At 41.1% G+C, this 21,709-nt stretch overlaps 1 protein-coding gene across 1 annotated transcript; it reads left to right on the top strand.

Moving 5' to 3' along the window:
- The first annotated feature begins 1,181 nt into the window (after positions 1-1,181).
- On the top strand, positions 1,182-17,924 carry LOC135470174 (uncharacterized). The gene is made up of 2 exons (XM_064748970.1): positions 1,182-2,404; positions 16,066-17,924. The coding sequence occupies exons 1-2, from the start codon at positions 2,162-2,164 to the stop codon at positions 16,522-16,524; spliced, it is 702 nt and encodes a 233-aa protein (XP_064605040.1). The 5' UTR covers positions 1,182-2,161; the 3' UTR covers positions 16,525-17,924.
- Positions 17,925-21,709: the final 3,785 nt, after the last annotated feature.

The raw sequence follows: 21,709 nt of genomic DNA, 5'->3' as shown, positions 1-21,709 counted from the left end.
TCAATTCTACTGATTACGGGTGGTTAACCATAAATCATATATATATACATAGAACTAATAATGTCTCATCATAGTTATTAGTGCTTACTCATATAGTCATCCTCTTTATGCTGTATGACGCGTGCCAGCCATCGTTTTATGTCATATGGACGCATACGTATAGATCACAGCTTACATCTACATTGGTCATTAAGGCTGTTTTATTCCCTTTAGGCTATATATGAGCTAAGATGGCTATTAAATATTGCAAATTCTGTATGTGTTGGGAATTAGTTATTATAGATCTAATTACGATGACCAATAATATTGTCTGTGATTACCTTCATTTATATATTCATGTCACGCGTGATGGCAATAGGGTCTATCCTATGTATCATGTAGACAGAATATATACATTCTAAAGCTACACAAAACGTACATTTAGTTTAATCCCCATCAAGTCACGTTAGTCATAGAAGAAATGTGTTCAGATTCTATTATTGGCAAGTAGAATTTACTTTAGCAAGATTAATGGTTTTTTTACTACTGTTCCAACTAAGAGGCTGGCTAAAATATGTACCCGCACGAGCAAGCAGCGAATCCTAACAAACGAACACACTTACACACAGCCCCTGCCTGAGCATACTTCTGGCTTTCGCAATTTTACAGTAATTTATTTTACTTTCTTCTCAAGGAGAGTAACGCATAGCAGTGTATACACATACTTAAGTTTAGGAGGTGTTCTAATGTTGGTATTGTTTACATCAGAGGTTTGTTTGGGTTAATTAGGATTAGAGATAACACCTGAACCACTTAGCGTCTATGCTAAAATGTCCCCATGTTTGTGAGATAAAAGTAGAATGTATAAGATAGCGAAGGTAAATATTTAGTATCTAGGTTATTGCAGGTAAAATAGGTCGCCTCGTGTGAGTAATGTACAAGCCAAAGCATTTGTTTATCGTTCAGACGTGGACAGGTGTTAAAGTCGAAGTCCTCGGCGAACAAAAAGGGTTATCAAAAATCCAAGCCATCAGGCACAGGCTCACATATATTGTTTTTTCCGTCAGGCGCTAGACGAGGTAACCCCCCTCTCCGAGTCTAAAATGGACTCGCCAGTCCGGACCAATCAGAAGGCCGGTAACAAGTCCGACTCACCTGTGTGTTCGGAGAGTAATGACAAAGTTAAAAGCATAAAATCGACGAGTGAGTCATGACTTTTCAGAAGTAACCCCCGAAGTCTTTAGGAAGAAGTCGAGTGGAGAAAGCTTTTAAATTTCCTTTGTACGGCACAGTACATGAACGCTGCAATCGTGTGATATTCTAGGCCCTATATGTACAAACGATTCGTCAGGCCTAGCGGTGTACTTTTCATATCTACTGAACTGGGAACTTCGTCAATAGTCAATGGAAACCTGAAAACGCCAAGCATTTGTAAGCCGCTACTCCTATTCCACGTGGAAAGGGATATCACAAAACATTTTCGACATACCAGCGGTTACCAGAGGCTGTAGCTGTTTGTGCATGTGGTGTTCATAGCCTGCAGACCGGCAGGCCACATGTGAAGTGAGAGAGAGAGAAAGTTAGCTATACCAGCAGCCCGACGAACACAGCTGCAGGCAGGCGAGAATGCTTTGAGCTACTTAACCTGCCGCTTCAACTTTAAACTGCTCTTATATCTTGGACACGAGCTAAGCTGAGAGAACAGGGGCGAGGCTGTGTACAGGCCCAAGTGCTGACATAGACTGACATCAGTCAGGGACAGACGGACATCGTCCGGCAGAAACTGACCAGACTTACACACCATAACACCCCAGCTATTTCTGCTCCTCCACCGCAATCTTCTGAGCTTGCCAGTTTTTCATTGAGGACGTGCCTGTGGGGTTGTCTCGTTAAAAAAAAAACTGGGATAGTTCAGTTGAACTCCGGGAAAGGCAGTCATTCAGGAAAACTCTCTCTGCCTTACCACATCGCTGAACTGTTGAGAAAAATTACGACCTTGTGTAAGGAAGGATTTTTAAGGAGTGGAGCGTTAATTATAGTGCAACTTATAATTTCTCACGGATAAGACCTACATCTGTGTATTTCTTAATACAAAACGCAGCGGAAATCAGGTTTTCAGCTTTACAAAATCCAAGTTTGTGCGGTTAATTTTCTTTTTTACAGAAGTTCGTCTTTTCATGTTATGGGCACACAAACCTCTCCAAGACTGACGGACAAATACATGATGGCCCAGGACAGTTACACGGCTGGTATCGAACTCTCAAATGCCTGTAGAGAGTTTTATCGGTGTAGGTTACAGAATGCCGAGAGCATTAAGAAACGTCTAGGAGTGGACGGGAACCAAGAAAGGTATCAGAAGACAGACAACAGTAGGGCCAAGAGATCCTCGCTTGATTGTGCCATGGACAGGCTTAGGAAAGAAATGGTAAGAGACTACATCCTTAACTCTTATAGACATCATCTACCATTTGTACTTTTTGTGGTTACTTATTTACAATTTTTAACAATGTTCACACACAAAAGGAAGAGTTTGCAATTAACATTTTATATGTACTTTGTCGCTACGTGCACGGTAATAGGTCGATCAGTATTTATTAATTAAGCCGGCCACGTAGTTCGTCAGAAATATACAACGGAATACACGTGTTCCCCAGTACATGAAGCCATGCTATCAAAACTTAGTAGATTTATTCTGCGAATATATGCGAGAGCCCTGTCAAACTTGGCTAGTGTTCCCTGGAAAGTTACAATCTCTTATGTGCCGCTGCGGCGTATATAAGTGAACCACGTTGCAAGTCATGACTTACTTGGTTGCGAACATCACTAAGTGCTGAGTTTTAAATGTATCCATACAGGAACCCGCTATAGAAGGCCCTGGACGTTTTGTATATATAGGCCGATGTCTTCACTGGGATGAGTCAGTGTACACCGAACTTCGGACTTGTCTAAATCTTCCAAAAATCGAAACATTGGGAAGTTGCGCTGATATGTGGTGTCAGGTTTCATTGTTGTTGTAATAGGCTTGCTCGTGTATTGTATGTATAGCTTGAAGATATGGGGAAAGTAAATGAACGACTATTGTCACATCTTTGGCTTAAATTTCGCCGTCTTTGACTACAAATGTGGCTACGTAAAACAGCTTAAGCATATATACAGTCTAAACGTGATGTAATTGCAGTTACACACTCCCGGACTCCAACTTTTCAAATTGTTTATTTAAAGGTTAAATCGGATTTCATGGCTGTAACCTCAGGTATACTCAGTGGGAATCAAATCAGCTAGGTATATTATTCATATATTCATATTCGAAACAAGGCTTGAAGAACACATTTGAGTTTATAGTCGATTTTACTTTGATAACGAAAAATGAAATAAATTTTACTAGGTGATATCTCGGTGCACATTTCACGCTTTTAGTTCAAACTAGTTTTAACATAGCCTTGAGAAGTCCAATGGTGTGGATGGGATTAAAATATAAGCGCCTATCCTGTGTGTACAGCCCACAACGAGTCGCGGATTTATGTGTACAGATACGCATGCCCATCTTTCGATATATATTTGTTAGGGGGAAATAGTTATGGCCAGAGAGTGTTTGTTTTGCCTATGATAAAGGGGCACATACACTGATAAGCTACCCAGGCTCGTCGGAACGACGGGCTTACCAATCCCTCTTCGAGGACACCAGATAATATTTAGGTACACAGCTTGCCAATGTTAAGGACAGCCGTTTCGATTTTTGGAAAGGAATGCCAGTAAAAATGTCATCATATATTATTCGGTTTGCCGATTCGATGCTTTCAATTCATAGCAGACAGCCAGGTCCCAACCCAGCGATTTCCACTGCATGGGTTAAAAGTTAAACTTCAGATGTAGAATTGTTGGAATTACTTAGCGCCATCAAAGTGGGTTTATATTGTGAACTTCACGTAGTGGAAATTATAGTTCTTTTCGGAATGTAAGGGAGGACTACATTTAATAGAATACCGTGTCGCTTTACAGATAGCAGACAACTTCCGCGTGCAAGTACACCATTTTTGGATCTCAGTTGTCAGAGATTTGAGCGCATTTTCAAATTAGGCAATTTGAACCTTCGCGCTCAAAAGCTGCACCGTACATTGCCATCATGCGAGGGACCCGTTTATAAAGCAGTTATCGAGCATGAGGCCCCTTTTAGGACCGTTATCGTGCCTGGGACCTCTGTTAGGACATCCATCGTACGTTGGTCCCCTTTTAGAACATTTATCGTGCCCCTTTTAGGACATTTATCGTGCTCCGTTTTAGGAGGCTTATCCTGGGTATAGTCACGTTTTACCTGGTGGAGCAATGCTGTTACATTGCCATCAGTTACATTGCCATCAGTTACATTGTGTTGAATGTGGCGGACTTATTGAATACGTAGAACATAATGACAAAAGGGAACGCGGAATTCACTCAAATTTAGGACAATAATAGAGCATTTTACAGATGAAATCTGTTTCTTCGATAAATACTGTTAAACCTGAAAACATTCAAACCGAACTCAGGATAAAGATTATGTATGCTATTCAAATGTTCGGGAAGGTGATGCTTGCAAAGGACGATGGTAGAGCCTTATGTGGTAAATTAAATTTGACGAGGCTGGTGAGGTTTGTAGACCTCTGGTTACAGGATGACTTGGGATCAGCTGAGGTTTGGAAAATAGGATAAAGATAAATGTGTGATCTGTCTGATGAGTTTGTGGAGATTGCCATCAGCTGAATAAGGTTTATGAAGTCTGAAGTGATCGATGTGGTTGCAGAAACTTGGTGATGTTTGATAATGTCAAATGAGGCCTGATCACAGAGTAATTCTGTGCTCGGGAATCTGCTCACAATCGCTATACGTGCAGTAGCTCCACACACGACCCCGCGGTGTAGACATCACAAACTGCTGAGGAGACAACTTGTATCAGCGTTTGATGTCAAGTGAACGTTGCAGTAAATGCAGGCTAAAGGACATGTCTGCTAATAAGATGAGGGATGTACCCAACTCTATTCCCCAGGACTTTGGCGGGTTGACCTGTATTTGTCAGTGGGCCAGGCGGTCGCTATAAGGACACCGTATCTTAATCCCCGTGGGGTGGAGAGATTATCTATCTATTAATCTGACAATCTTCAGTAAAGCTAATCTGTCCGGGACGCTTGGCTACACTCGGCTTGGATCAGCTTTTCAGATATCGGTTGATGCTAAAAGCTGCATTGTTCAAGTAAGTCGAGTGGGATGAATCTGACGCCTGTGTATAGATGTTCTGTCTATACTGGACACATTAGAATAATGCCCGTGGCAAATCTGTTTTAAATTAACACCTCGGCTATGACCATGCACACCTGTTCTAATGACAGGCGATGAATGGTGATTTCTAATCTGCTTATACCCGAGAAGATTTTATTATCGATATCATCTTTAAGAAGAAGACCTGTTTAAATGTACACTTTGGTCAAACGACAAACCTCCTTGAAAACTATCACATTCCATTTTGATATCCCACAACCTGACACTGTACATAGTGCTTAGTAGAACAAAACAGACAACGTTACAACGGCAACTTTGGATTCAAGGCCACTGCAGACAATCTACTATGTTCCAGGACACATTTTTACCGTTTGCATTAAGTGATATCCCTCATTACTTTCCATTATAGTGCAATTATTTTACTTATATCCGCATTGCTCAGTGTGAGTGATAGCCAAAAAAAAAAAGTTTAGCGCGTATTCCTATTTTGTGTACAGCCTATACTGTTTAACTGTTCGAAGTGATCACACAGTGAATTATTATAGATACGATATCGTTATTACAATAATCCCTTCAACGAACCGTTTACTATATCTTCAGGCTTTGAGGTGAGTTCATGTTTCTATTCCTGTTTTGTGACAAATCATAGAGGGTTTTTTCCCCAAGTAAAGTGAGATTATTGGTGTCATTTCCAATATTAGTCTTTAACCAGGAAGTTGTGGCTTACATCAGTTTGTCAGTTTGGCATTTTATGTCAGTGAGCCCAATCATTAGTATGTGTATATTTAGTATACAATCTCTATATGTGAATAGTTTTATATTGGTCGCTGATGTTGCCTTGTATCTATGCGACCGATGTACACGGGTATATAACGAGCCCCAGTCACGTGACATGTTTCCCATGGCTCGCAGTCAATATATATTAAATATTTGTATATATGACACGCTTGGACAGGAATAGCTTCTATATATCTATCTATCTATATATATATATATATATATATATATATATATATATATATATATATATATATATATATATATATATATATATATATATGCTTCTAAGGCAAATGCCATAATGAAAAGTGCTTTTGGGGAGTTAATCTAATTGTCTGTTGGCAGACGTTCAATAATTGTTCTGATCCCTTTGGCTGGCTGGACCTACTTATTGGCTTGTATTACTTCAGTGACAATGTCTTATTTTTATTAAGTGGTGTTATTTTGTTAACAGTACATATTCTTTGCATTCCTTCCTTACAGCACACCATTTAATCAGCTTATACTGGTAACATTTCTTAATTTTATTGTTAGTATATATCTAGCTCTTTAAGCAGTTTTCTTATTGTCTGTTGGAACTATAACATTTAGGTGTAACTATTTCGAGTGAATGAGTGAACGGGTTTAACGTCGTACTTAGCAATTTTACTGTCATATGACGGCGAAGGAGTGCTTATAGAGTGCATGTACCGTGGCTCCTTGGTGCAGGACGGATTTCCACTGCTCTTTTATCTAGTGCTGCATCACTGAGACGACTTACCGAAGGCAAGTAAGCCGCCCCACCGGAGTCATTACACTGATATGGGTGAACAAGTCATTGCACTATCGCCTTAATGCTGAACACCAAGCAAGGAAGCTACAACTTCCTCTTTTAAGTTCTTAAGTGTGACCCGACCCAGGATTGACCCTGGATCTCCTGCTCCCCGAAGCGGAAGATCTTTCAGCTTAGTAACTATTCCGAAGGTGCATTTTGGCAGGGCTGATGCAAAATGATATGCGCATAACGCACTTTGCTGTCAGCATATGGGAACAGGGTGAGACTGGGCGAAGTGACGACGTCACAACAAAGAGAGAAACACACAGGACTTTCTAAAACACTTTCCACACTTTCTACTCTAATCCGAGGTCACCAACGCATTAAATCCACATCTAGATGCTATTTTTTGGTGGGTAATAAAACGATGATGTAAAATTATGAAGGGCTTTTGGGCGTGTTTCAGTTTATTGTTGACAGTACACCTGGGTGAGGGGAGGCAGGGGTGTGGTTTTAATAGAAGCGGCGGGGAAGGTGACTACAGGTTTCTCCGAATCGGACAACAGTCCCGATTTCGTCGTTGTGTTTGTATATAGGAATCTTGAATTGTATTCAGTTGGCCCGCTGTAATATTTCTGTTGTAGTGGTGTAGGCATATGCTTGATTCTTCTTACCTCTTCATCACGTTTATTTGACGGATTAGTGGTGTTCTGCTTAATTCACGTCACCACCCTATCCTCGTTCCCTGCGTACGTTAAGAGAATGGCTTACCTGCAATTAGGTCACACCACACCTAATCTGGTCAACACGCACCTTGTTAGCAAACACGCACCTCATCAAAGGCTAATGTAACGCTGACAAATATTTAATAGTAAGCAGTGTTTCCTTAGCCAACAAAACAACATAATCATACAATGAAACATAGAAAGAGGAAAATAAGAACTGGGACAACATGGCGTCGCCCTTTTGTTACTCCTGTTATTATGGCAAATTGTAGTGATTGTTTTCTGGAGTATATCGACCAAGATAGAATTACGGGAATGTCGATACTTTGAACGACCCCAAGTAGTGTGGGATGGTTCTGTTACGGCACTGTGTACGTGGTTTGATTTGGGATCTTTTTGTTCACTTTGATCACTTTGATGTCCACAAGTTCCAGATTGATCGTTTCAGAGTTAGTAATATTTGATTGCATTTGTCTGTAACTCATTATGCTTACCGTAAAATACTGGCGAATTGTTACCGATATCTTTATCTTGTAAGTTTTAAATGCTTGACAAGTTGCAGGATTTCCGTTAACGAAAATTTGATTTGTGCGTTAGGGAAAACTTTCCCTTTCATTTTTCCCCTTTCATTATTTTGTCTCACTTATCAAGCAGGAGAGTACTTACAAGCCATAATTAAAAGTACCAAAATATGGTGTCGAATTATACTGATTTAATTAATAGTCTAAATTGCTCAGATAAGCATCTGAATTTAGTTTGGTTCCTTGTTTGCTTCGTCTCAAAATTTGATGATTGACAAGTTAGAGTCTGAATCAGGGTTTGTTGACCAGTGGTGTTAGGATGGGAGCTTATCAGTGTCCAAGTGGAGATGATATTCGGATTGAGGAGCTGGTCATGCGTTGGGGAAGCCGGAAGTATCCTGATGACACACTGCCCTAGTCTCTGGCCGGCCAGTCGAACTGTCAAGTTTAACAGGTAGCTGACACCACAATAGCCTAAGTACGGTCTGCCGGAGACTTCTCACGAAGTAGACAACTGAAGCCACCTCAGCGTATTGTCGTCTGTATTCTCACAAATACTGGTCAGTGGCTTCAAAAGAAAGGCTGTGATTGAGATCCAAGACATGTGAATTTTGAGAGAGCCGCCTACCCAGGCCACGAGTGGCCGCTAACTCCGGCAAGTCACCCCCAACTTTCGCTCAGACCCGACCGTTGTCAATATGATAACAGGGTGGAAAAGCCTTCTGGATGTCCCAGAGCAGGGCAGAATGTAGACCCCATGTTCGAGGTTAATATGGGTGTTTTGGTGTCCAATTGTTATTTGCTGAAACACGTCTTATTACTGTGTCAGATTGTCTTTATGTCCGCAAAATACGGCCATAGTGACCATTTTGAAATTTTTAAGATTATATTGAAAAGTTTCCGGACTTTGACACGTCATCCCAGTCCAAGGACAGGCCTATACCTCAGGAATATTTGCGTCGAAGCAGAACATCTAATACTTTGTAATGCAGCAATAATTGGCTTAGAAGGCTGGTGTAGTTTAAAACCACTCATTTTGACGAGAAAATATCACATTCGAAATACTCATTTGAAAGCAGGAATTGTGTAAATCATTTCGCAGATCTAGAATCTGTGCCATAGTTAGAAAGTGTAATTTCAATAAATACTTTTGATAAAACAACGGCCAAATATAAATGATATATTCGGTAACAGATTGGTGTAAGGTTGTTACTATGTCCCATTAAAGATCGACCTTATCTGACCAGCCCTTCAGTCGGGAAGGAGGGAGACCTGCTCAGCTAACGAAGTAGTCATGTAGGCATTTTTCGAATTCACTGCCCAACTGACCTTTGCTGGTAACTTAGTAGCCCATATCGTCTGGGTAGCCAGCATCCCTGCGATCTTGTCAGTGATAGTGTCTAACGTGTGTTTTGGTGGCTGAAGGAAATGTTTGAGGCAGCTGTTGGAAGGCTGTGGGCTTGCATTATCATCCACCACACCCCAGACTGCCGTGGAGCTCCTCCATCATCGCGTTCAGCAAGTGTTCCTTCCAGATAACCTCACGTCTTCTGAAGGTTCGGAAAAGCCGTGTTTCAAGGGACATGGCTAGGCAGATGAAGAGGAAAATTAAGCGAATATGTTCGCTCACACGGCACTTTCTTCCGACTGATTGAAGAATGACACTGCTTCAACACCAACATATATTACATTTAGAGCACAGTTTGAAAACTGCAAATCAAATGGGACTTTTTTCAACAAATTGATCTGACGCCTTGTTGCATGACCAAATGCATATCTTCTGGGGTTTGTACGACTCTTTGTCTACAAGCAGAAGTCGTGGATCTTACTTTGTGATGTAAATGTGGATGAGTCTGACTGATCAAGGAATGCAGATGCAAATGCACCCAAAAGATTTAATGCAAAATGTAGGTAGTCAACTATATATATGTCTGCAGCAGAACTCGCACAGTTTAAAACTTATTCACTGCATGCCCAAGGTAATTTGTTTTATGCTGCTTCTAGGACGCTATGAAAATAAACAACTGCAGTTTAAAGTAGCGAGGAATAAAACTGAAAGGTTATTGTGGAAAGAGATAGATGAGTCTGTCTGGTTTAAACCCATTGGAACGAAGCAATCGGGGACTTGAAGAATTCATTCTACATGAAGCTGGCGCAAAGTGTGGTTTGGACACAGTGTAGATGAAAGTATCTTTGAGTTTAGAACAACAAGTACTTTTAACTCATTTTAGACCAGCAGTCATTCAGGGTAGCCAAATGTAGGTGTTATCCCTAGCTGACCGACGGGATGTGTGCACTAGGGCCCGATGACGTGTCCGGGGAGCTCAGACCGGGTTAGGTCCGATCAAAAGGTCTTTCGGAAATGGCAAGTGACAAACACTCAAACTGACTTTATGGTTTGGCAAGTCCCGTCCTAACGGCACACACCGAGTACAGGCGGTCCGACCACTTTGGACGAGTGTAGCCGGGCCACCGGCGGACGGATATACCACACGCGCGATGCGCCGGAAGAAAGGACTTGTCTGGAGGGCCTACTTGTTGGAATGAACTCAGGCTGTGAAGCTATGTTGATTAAGTCTTGACTAAGGGATTTAAACAAGTGTAAAATGCGGAATTTGACATCCTGCTACTGATGTTATGTTTACATTGGGGCATGCCCCTTGTGGGGAGAGTGCCAATATTGTGTTGACCCCCCCAATACACACACTTCAACCCCATACAGGTATATACACAGCATAACCCAATCCGTATGTTGTATAGGGGTCTGACATAAACTGGTGTATACGCACTTACTGTTCTCTTCGGAAGAGAGTTCACGATAGTTATTGGACATTTCCAAGCCTACATATAATACACACAGATCTCTGATCATCTTCTTGTACATATATATATAATGATGGGGCACCAAAGAAAATGACCAAACGGTAAAAAATGACCAAATCAAAAAATAAAAGAAGTCGAGTAAGGGAAGAAGTTAAGAAACAAGAAATTAAAACAGCCCTTTGGTATATATTTTATTGCGTTTTATGAAAAATTTTTCAGTAAAGCCTTAAAATGTCGTGAACATGTTTTAAATATACATACTCTACCTTTTGTGAGAGTCAACCCGTAGTCTAATAAACACGACTAAAACCACCAATCTTATGTTATCATGGACATTTTTTGTTAAATATATGATTGAGAGATAAGGAGTTTTTCCATAGATAATGCTGATTAGAAGAAATATGCAAGAAATCCCGAACGATTTTAAGAAAGGATCATTTGAAAAGGTATCCGAAACTCTTCCCTCTCGCTGTCATTTCTTTATAGCAGATGATCCTAGGTTGTAAAGCTGTTTGTTCTTGGCGCAGACAACCGAAAACACGCGATGAATGACAAGAAGTGGTAAACATGAATAGAAGTCCAGCAACTTATGAAAACGTCAACATGAGCTGTGTATGAATATGAATTACTCTGAAGCGTTTACGCAGGTGTCAGTCGCGTTACAACATCTGCAGTGTCGGGACTGAGGTAGTAAAGGGTGGGGGTGGGGTGGGGGGGGGGGGGTGAGGGTGGTGGATGGGAGAAAGACTAACGAATGAGAGTAGCTGAGATCTTGTCATGTACAAATATGTCCAGGATGTAAGGGTGCCGTGCCTAAGATGAAGGTGCGTCCTTGCCAGACGGAGTACTGTTCCTTTATGAGAATACATATGCATGTGTGCGGTGGAAACTTTCGTTTTCTTATACTGATGCAAATAACATAGTTCAGTTTTAAACATTTCAAGATACGGCACATATGGTGTAGATAATGAAAGACACAAGCAAAATGTAAATAAATAACATTTAATGTTGTCCGAACTCAGCACTGCAAAATATTTTTGGTGTCGTATGTTGAACGCACACATGGTGTTCACTGCGGCTTATGCCCCCGTTATTCATGCCGTTAAAAATGGCTAATTCATATCAAAAGCTATTTCAGTCTATAGGTATCTTGCATATACCGTCCAGAATACTATTTTTATAACACCTCTTTATAAACCTTTTGTAAAGTTTGCAAGCTAGTTAATGGTTTGAAAGAATACACATTACGCTCAGTTTGTATGGACATAGCTCATTTGATTACGGTATTTCTGTTCTATTCAAAGCTACTAGTCCTATTTCAATATGCAGGTCACCCGCCAAATGGGACTGGCGTCTTGGGATGACATCCCACACATAGCTATCAAAAGTACGTGGGCTTAAAGTCGTACACTTATGTATGCAGATGTCTATATGTTCTGTAAGCGTACAACAAGCAGAATACTGGTCTATTTTCGGTTAAAGCGGTACCTTTCACACCAATCGTCCCATTAGGCAAAATAAACACTACTTCTATTTAGTTCTGCCCGCATTGGTTCTGAAAGAGCGGCCGACACCGCCCAGACCCATGTGTGCAATCTTGCCGCACTATAAACAAGGCATTTAAAGTGGACCACCAGGATGTATTGAAGATAACACGATATGCGTCAGCCTGTTATAAACCCACTATAAAAGAGGCATATCACTGGTGATTTTTATTCCCTAACAATATGTATATAAACTGTGGAACACAACATTACCCTCGCTCAGCTTCTTCAAAGGCCATAAGTTATACAAGGCTATATGCTTAAGCTGATATTCGTGTCATGATCCGTTAATAAATATCATATATATCTGAGTTCTATTTATAAATGGCTGATTAAATAAACTGAAGCCTAATGGAAATACTAGCTGAGTTATATTAGAATATATCTCTATGTGTGCTGAAGTGTGGGCATATAAACAACTATTACGCCAACAGATGATGACTTAACAGGTATGTGATAAAACTCCATGCAATTTTATTTTTCTCTTTGTAGTGCTTAGCATATAGCGTTCACGTAATACATTAACTGGTAGAAGATTGCTAAGATATGTATCTTGGCGCCTACCATATGATACTAACCTATACGGAATGTGGATTATGTGAATCAAGGTTTTTTTCTGACGGAATGTAGGCCAACATTACTTGTTGATATCGAATATATTTCTGTTGATGACTGCAGCCTGTTAACTATATATGCAGTGCCACAAAACATAGACCTGTAGATACTTTCTCATGAGAATCTTGGTGTGGAAATGCGTGCTGGGAGTTAAACGACAGGGCAAACCTGGAGGAATGCTGGAGTCGTAACAAGAAAGTGCACGATGTTCCCAACATATTTACTGGCTCTTCCTGCCTATTTTACTCTTGGGTAATCAAGTGAATCTTTGTCCAGGTTATAGGACTGCAGGCTCTAAACGTAAACAGTAAAGTCCCTAGTATTTCCAATATTGTGAGTTGACTATTGAATATCCATGGGAATTTTTCAAATATATAAATTACCTGATGGGTCATATTGGACCTTTATGATGAAGTCAAAGTATAAATGTACAGCATAAATTAAACTTGGCTCGTCTGACATTTGTTGTAACTGTACAGAGGTCGCTTAAGGGTATAGCGTATAGGCTCAGTAGGGGTCGGTCGCTTATGTGTAATAATGTTGTCAGAGCGTTGCACCAGAGAGCCTCGCTGTATACAAAATTCCGTGTTCTCATCAGATCCCCAAGATGTCCTCACCAAACATCACGTTCTTGAAAACATCAAATGAAAACCAACAAAAACCATCTGTTGTAACAGCGTGTCCCGAAATCTTGATTTCACGACTGGTAATAACACCATGACCAAATGAATCTTTCGAAAAAGCCAACTGGTGGCCAGTTACCACTGTAAACCACCTACAAAATGGCTGCTTGAACGATTACCGTGGTATTAAAGAGAAGCCAAACTGGCGTGGGTACAACAGAAGTTTACTAAGCTGATAAAGGTGCTATGAGATTGAGATGGATGGAGAAGTGACTGGAAACATCAGCATCTCTGAATTCTACTGAACGGATTGCAGCAATAGAGATGAAACTCTCCCCTCGAAGGGGCCTCCGTGGCTCAGTTGGTTAGCGCGCTAGCGCAGCGTAATGATCCAGGAGTCTCTCGCCAACGCGGTCGGTGTGAGTTCAAGTCCAGCTCATGCTAGCTTCCTCCGGCCGTAAGTGGGAGGGTCTGTCAGCAACCTGCGGATGGTCGTGGGTTTCCCCGGGCTCTGCCCGGTTTCCACCCACCATAATGCTGTCCTCCGTCGTATAAGTGAAATATTCTTGAGTACGGCGTAAAACACCAATCAAATAAATAAATAAATAAATCGAAGCATCAAGGGTATGGTGTGGCTTTAGGCTGTGAGTTGGGTCCATAGAAATGCTGGTTGTGTCACCGTCCAGTCAGGTCAGCGCAAGGCGTTCAGGTTAGGCCTCAGTCGGTTCTCCCTTCATCACAACCGACGTGTAGACCTTTCATCACCTGCGCATTTCCTGTTTGTCAAATCATCCCAATGCAAATCGTCTTTGTCAGTCTTGGCAGGATAAATGTCTTCCGTGATCTCTGCTCTTTGCTCTTTCTCTTAAAATACGCGGTTAAAAAGTCGGTCCAAATTTACATTCGGAAATTGACCGTGTTTGCTGTGGGAATCCCCGCCGTGGTTATAGGCTGAAGTCAGGTCATGATGAAGCCCTGGTTAGCTGATCCGAGCCGACCCGAGCTGGCCAAAACACTGCCGTCATCACAACCCGTTACGAAGAGTGGAAAACAAAAAATACGACGCAGACAAACTTCCATTGTCGATCAAAGGAATTCCCCTGTTTATAAGCATGACCTATTTCAGAGATCGTGCTCTCTTTTGCCTATCGGTTCCCAGTCAGAGTGTTGGATTTGTTTTAAATTTAAAACATGTGATATTTAGGCCATTAGTTTGCATAAGGTTTCGCCATTTTCATTTTATAAATGTTATTTATTCAGCCTATATATATATATTCACACATTTGTGTTATTCGTTAGAGGATTTTGACAGCATGGACCGGGTGTCGGGTATTTCAGTTACCACCGTTATCGGAAAGTTCGGTTGGGGCATGTCTGCTGCTGAGAATATTCAGATAAGCGTTAAACAGAAAACTCCTTCATAACAAGAAGAGTCCGATTGTCTACCCCCTGGATGTCGTCTGTCATGTTGCATACTGATTCTGTCCGTTACAGTTTTTCTATCCTTTGTGACATTCTGACGCCTTTGTAACCCAGTTCTGCACCCAAACTGGTCCCCAGCTCTCTCTCCGCTTTGCCTTGTTCAATAAGACTCGGTGCATGAGTTGAGTGAAGCGAGGAACGGAGCAGCCGATTGTATGCGCTAAGCTAACTTCGTAACGTTTATGTTTGCAAGTCTGGGTTAACTTCTGCCCAGACTGCACTCTCTTAGAGCTTTGTATATTCTGTATCGAAACAACAGGAGACCTTTCACAATGGTATCTTGGATGGTCGCTGAGAACTTGTAAACACATATGCTGCCATATTAAACCGGTATGCATGAGGTAACAAAAGGCATACCTAGAATCTGAGTCAGGTTATAGAATATCAGTTCTTAAGTCTGTTGATCCACGTAAGTTCTCCTTGATAAAGATGTAACACAAGCGGTTATCTTTTGTGAAGAAGTAAGGAAGCCTGTAAACATCACGTCTTCTTGAAGGAGTAGTATTTCCTTTCTATGCTCTAGTGCAATTGGTACAGATTTTATACTTGTATGGTTCCAAAAAATAAATGGGTTAATCTGAAACACCATCTTAATGGTTCAAGCTGAAGTTTGGTTCATAGCTGGGGGAATATGTTTGTTGTGCGGTTTACACCGTCGTATTTAATTAAACTCGACTAAAACTGATCTGTAGAATGCATTGTTTCCACATGACTTGTCCTTGTTTCTGATTCCATCGAGTTGGTGGGTTCAAATCCAGCATGTGGTCCGACGTCAGGATTTTATCAGCCGATATCTGACGAGTGCGATGGATTCTTCATAGTTTCTTGACCCCCGCCCACCCCCCATCCCGCTTCCCTTCCAATCACCCATATCCTTGACCACCGTCAAATAAATCTATATATAAATACCGAATAAAGATTTTAACAGCGCTGTGAATCTAATGTTTCTGTCACTTTGTATATTTGCAGTCTTTGCTGATGGACCAGGACTTGTCGTTGATGAAGCAGTTACTGACGTTGAACGAATCAATAGAAGAGCTCAAGTGGCAGCGCCGCTACGTGACGGCCGATTGCAGTTCTCTCCCTTTAAGTTCCTGCGAACTGGAAGATTACTCCGATACTGACATGTTCGACTCCGAGCTGGATATTCCGGAAAAGTGTTGTGAGGACTTTCCAGATCGGTCAGTGCTTTTGTCGGACTCGGTGACAAACGTTGACGACATCATAGACGAGCTCGCGCGTCTCTCCACCGCTTCGTCGACGCTGAAAAAATCCGTGGATAATAGTGGCCCTAAGGCTAATAGCGGAAAGCCAATCTCCATAACAGACGCAGTGGTCTCTGGGAAAGCCGTGACTGTGTGTCACGGAGAGCAGAACTCTTTCGACTCGGGAATCCATTCGGACGAAGAACGGCCAATTCTGGTGTAACATGTGACATTGTGTTCATCCTTCATTTTCATCGCATCCAAGTGCTATAAAGACGAACATTTGCAAACTGTTTCAGACGCCGTCCCATGTTCATGTGCAGGCTTTTGAGAAGTATATATATTATGGTATATGTATAATATATGTATATATGTCTGAACCCAGTACTGACCTACATCGAACTGTGGCATATCTGACACAAAAGAGTAACTTATAAAAGTGCCTTCAAAAATCACACCAGTTCTGTTTCTCACAGAGGACGGAGATCACAAAGCGACCAATTTCTGTAACGGAAAGGGAAACGATCATTATTATTAGTATTATTACAGTAGGAAGACACAGCTGACGCGTGCTCACCGCTTTATGCTTGACAATGTTGACAATTTTAATGGTGACAACAAGAACTGATAGCGTATTTTGGCAGTATTTTTTTGACAATGTTGGCAGGCACAACATGTATTGATAGTGTACTTTGACGGCATTTGTCGACAATGATGACAGATACAACCTATGTTGATAGTGTACTTTGACGGTATTTGTCGACAATGATGACAGATACAACCTATGTTGATAGTGTACTTTGACGGTATTTGTCGACAATGATGACAGATACAACATATATTGATAGTGTACTTTGACGGTATTTGTCGACAATGATGACAGATACAACATATATTGATAATGTATTTTGACAGTGCCTGTCGGTAATAATGGCAGAAACAACATAGAGTACTGAAAGTGTAGTTTCACAGATTGTGCTTAAAACGTTCGCAACAACAACATGTACAAAAGGTGTATTTTGACAGTCACGGCATGTGTCTTTTGACGAATGTGGATTCTTTTACACAAGCTTGTTCCACTTGAATTGACGAAGAAGCAAATTGTACGCCGCAAGCCCCGTAGCTTTCAGTTTAATCATAAACCAAAGAGAAGCGACTTTTACTGACTTGTAACTTGAGATAGACAAGACAGTCATAGAAGTCAGGTTATTTCAAGTTTGTATAACGTAAACGTTAGCATCAGTTATAACTTTGACTGGTACGTTGTCCAAAGTTGTACATATCAATCATTCAGATGATCTGAAGACCATTCTACATCAGGTTTAGTTAGTTCTAATAAGTTGTTTGACTTATGCAGTTACTAGTTAACTGCGTTTAATGTGAGACTTTTAAAGGGCTTGGCAGGAAATCGAGAACTAACGTGGAGAGAAACAAAATTCAATCGTGGCGACTTCATTCCGAAATGTGACCATGTATTATTTAAATGTATGTATGATGTTGTACTGAATTTCGACACGTTCAAAGTTGGCGATATGCTGAACATAATTTATTAAAGTTGAAATTTTATTATAGCCTATTTTCATGCGTTTATTGAGTTGTGCAACTGGTGTGTATATATTGAGTGGGGATAAAAATGGGCCGTACTTTGACACTCAATATTTCCTAAACCCTCTTATATCAGCTTCTAAAAATTTACAAACTCAAAAGCCATTATGTTCTAAGTATACAGACCAAATTTCAATTTCATCCTGTGAGATTTCTGTTCATGGGACCAAAATCAAAATAGAGTCTAAAACGCATGTTCTGGACATTTCAAAGTGATGTTTTACCTTGTTTTACTTGAAAAGGTGATCAAATCCTTGTCTGCCGCAGAGAAACCATCTTGATTCAGCAAAACTTGTTCCTGTCTAGCAGGAGAGTTTCTCTGACACTAGAGCCAGACAATTTTTCCAGACAACACTTGATTGATGCGTGTCACACAGGTGCAGCGCACGCTCTACTCATGACACCTGACAGGTGATGCAATGTGGGTCACCGGAACGTGCGTTTTTGAGGCTATATTTTCGTTTTAACCCTGTGCACAGACTACCCAAGCTATGACCTTGAAAACTGGTCAGTATATTAACAAAATCATGCCATTTGAATGTCTAAAGTTCGAAAGGGTTTGACTAAAGGATAATGGAGCAATGCAGCATCAAAGTACGGCCCATTTTTTATGCCCAGCCGATAAAATTTATCGAGAAATACTAAGTGCATGGAGGATAAATATGTTCCAAAATGCCTATGCTTAAAACAAAGCTGCTACAATATGACGACAATCGACTGAAATACTGCTGCACGTGGCTGCATTCAGGAAACAGATAGACCCCAAGCTGGAAAAATGCTGGGGTAGGATGAAAGGAAACCAGCAAAATAGAACATGACTTAAATACTGCTGCACGTGGCTGCATAAAGGTATCATAAAGACCCCAAGCTGGAAAAATGCTGGGGTATGATGAAAGATGAAAGGAAACCAACAAAATAGAACATGACTTAAATACTGCTGCACGTGGCTGCATAAAGGTATCAGAAAGACCCCAAGCTGGAAAAATGCTGGGGTATGATGAAAGATGAAAGGTAACCAACAAAATAGAACATGACTTAAATACTGCTGCACGTGGCAGCATTAAGGTTATAGAAAGTCCCCAAGCTGGAAAAATGCTGGGGTAGGATGAAAGGAAACCAACAAAATAGAACATGACTTAAATACTGCTGCACGTGGCTGCATAAAGGTATCAGAAAGACCCCAAGCTGGAAAAATGCTGGGGTATGATGAAAGGTAACCAACAAAATAGAACATGACTTAAATACTGCTGCACGTGGCTGCATTGAGGTTATAGAAAGTCCCAAAGCTGGAAAAATGCTGTGGTAGGATGAAAGGAAACCAACAAAATAGAACATGACTTAAATACTGCTGCACGTGGCTGCATAAAGGTATCAGAAAGACCCCAAGCTGGAAAAATGCTGGGGTAGGATGAAAGGAAACCAACAAAATAGAACATGACTTAAATACTGCTGCACGTGGCTGCATAAAGGTATCAGAAAGACCCCAAGCTGGAAAAATGCTGGGGTATGATGAAAGGTAACCAACAAAATAGAACATGACTTAAATACTGCTGCACGTGGCTGCATTGAGGTAACAGAAAGACCCCAAGCTGGAAATTACTAAGGTATAATGAAAGGAAGCCAGAAAAATAGAACATGACTTAAATACTGCTGCACGTGGCAGCATTAAGGTTATAGAAAGTCCCAAAGCTGGAAAAATGCTGTGGTAGGATGAAAGGAAACCAACAAAATAGAACATGACTTAAATACTGTGGCATATGGCTGCAGTAAGTAGCAGAAGGGCACCAGGCTGAAATACCGCTGGGTGCAAGAGGAACGGAAAGCAACAAAATAGACCAGGACCGAAATGATGCCGGGCGTCAGTGCAGTATGGCGAAGCTGAAGTACTGATGACAGTGTGAGGAAATCTGCGAGCGAAATAGCAAATGGCTTAAACCAACAAAGTAGCACAGATCTGAAATTTTACTGAATGTAAGAAGACGATAAACCAATGATATACGAGCAGGCTGTAATACTGACAGATGGGTATATAGCAATATCTTGTTTCTTAACTTTTTCAAACATCCACAATATCAATAATACATTTACTCCAACTATTATCCCAAGACTTTTACCATCCTGGTGGTATGCTTGATGGCAATATAATAGGAGAAGCGATGATGCGGTCTGATGCATCAACGTTATAAAGGCACGATGTAGTGATGGCGGCAATTCACACGCTGTGATGATGGGATTCACACGCGATGTCGTCGACTCATGGTATCATTCCATCACAATATACATCACCCAACCCAAACACCCCCTACCCCCACCCCCACCCCCACCCCCCAGTCGTCGTCTTGTATTATCACCGTGGGGTGCTTCCTAGCGGTACTGTGTACCGTTTCTCTGCTGAAAATTGAACGACGATCATATTGTGTGTTATACCTGGTGGAAAAAGGGCACCATGGCTTAGCTGTGAAAGGCTTGTCAGGTGTTTTGCAAGACATACTGTAGTGACCCTAGCTTCTGGCATTTCTCCTTTACCCTTAAACCTGATAGCCATAACTTCAGTGATCTTATTCTGTGGTACGATGTAACCATGGGAAGTAAATGAAACATAAATGGATTAAAGCTGTTTTGAGAGATTGTAGGAGAAAATCAACTGTAGGAGCCAAGGAAACGAATTCACAAATAACCCGAATGACTGAGTGACTGAAGAAGAGTCATTAGTTGTGGCTGATGCGTGAAATGCAGTGTACTGCTTTCTAGCCTGGTGTCCGTTGTTCAAAAGTGTATTAAAAGTTAAGCTAGGCTTAAATCTTAATACAAGTCTTGGCCTAATACAAACCTATGGACACTTTAATCCAGACTTAAGCTGGAACCAGGGTAAACTGCTGATACATTTTTGAACAACTGGGTCCTGGAGAAGTTAGGTTGTCTCAGAGCATAATAGTCTCAACGCAATACCATATAAAAGAGGACGAGGTAAAACCACTAATGGAATGAAGAATTAAATGAATCTAGGCTTCAAATCAGACCTTCGTGGACCAACCAGCAACGTTTAACACAAACCAGCAAATGTATATAAAGCAAGAAACTAGAAACGGAATTACGCAACGAGGGGCCGTGAGTTTTCATTGATGATGGAAAAACGCAAGGAATTTTCTAGGCGAATCAGTTAAATCAGTATTAGAATCGTGTAACATGCTGGTTTATAGATAGCCGTAGATGAGGATATTCAAACTAAGTATCTCAGATGCGCATTGATAGCAACTGTTTATATATCCAAAGGAGCGGTCTAAATCAACAGGATGAATGAAGAAGACCGACTTCTACCTATTTTACAAAAACAAAATCTTAAAAAGTTACTGTAGTCAGTTCTGATCACCATTAAAACCTAAAAGTAGGCAATATTCGACAATGATATAAAACAGTTCTGTTGGAATGGCAGTTGGAGCTATTCAATGCTTGTTGTGGGAAATCTCGCCGTGATCTTTAACGCAATAACGGATGACACCAGAATGACCCAACCCTATCAACGGAGCCCACACGTCTCCGAGGATCAGCTAACTACGCCCTTTCTATGACCCGCCTGGCGCCACAGTGGGTCAAGGCAGGGCTTTAGTGCGATCCCCAATAGACACAATATACACTTAATATATGGAGAAATTAAATTAAGCCGTCGTATTTAATAACATAACCGGTTTTCAACGATGGAATTGAATGTTAATAAAAATCCACTTTGTTGGAAACCCGAGCTAAGCAAAGTCTGCATCCATCACCATGATTCCACCCCAGGAGCAAAGCCGTGTCAGTGGGTC

The sequence above is a fragment of the Liolophura sinensis genome, chromosome 7, assembly GCF_032854445.1.
Source record: "Liolophura sinensis isolate JHLJ2023 chromosome 7, CUHK_Ljap_v2, whole genome shotgun sequence".
NCBI lineage: Eukaryota > Metazoa > Mollusca > Polyplacophora > Chitonida > Chitonidae > Liolophura > Liolophura sinensis.
Note: the sequence above shows the minus strand (reverse complement) of the source record. Positions and strands in the feature narration are given on the sequence as shown.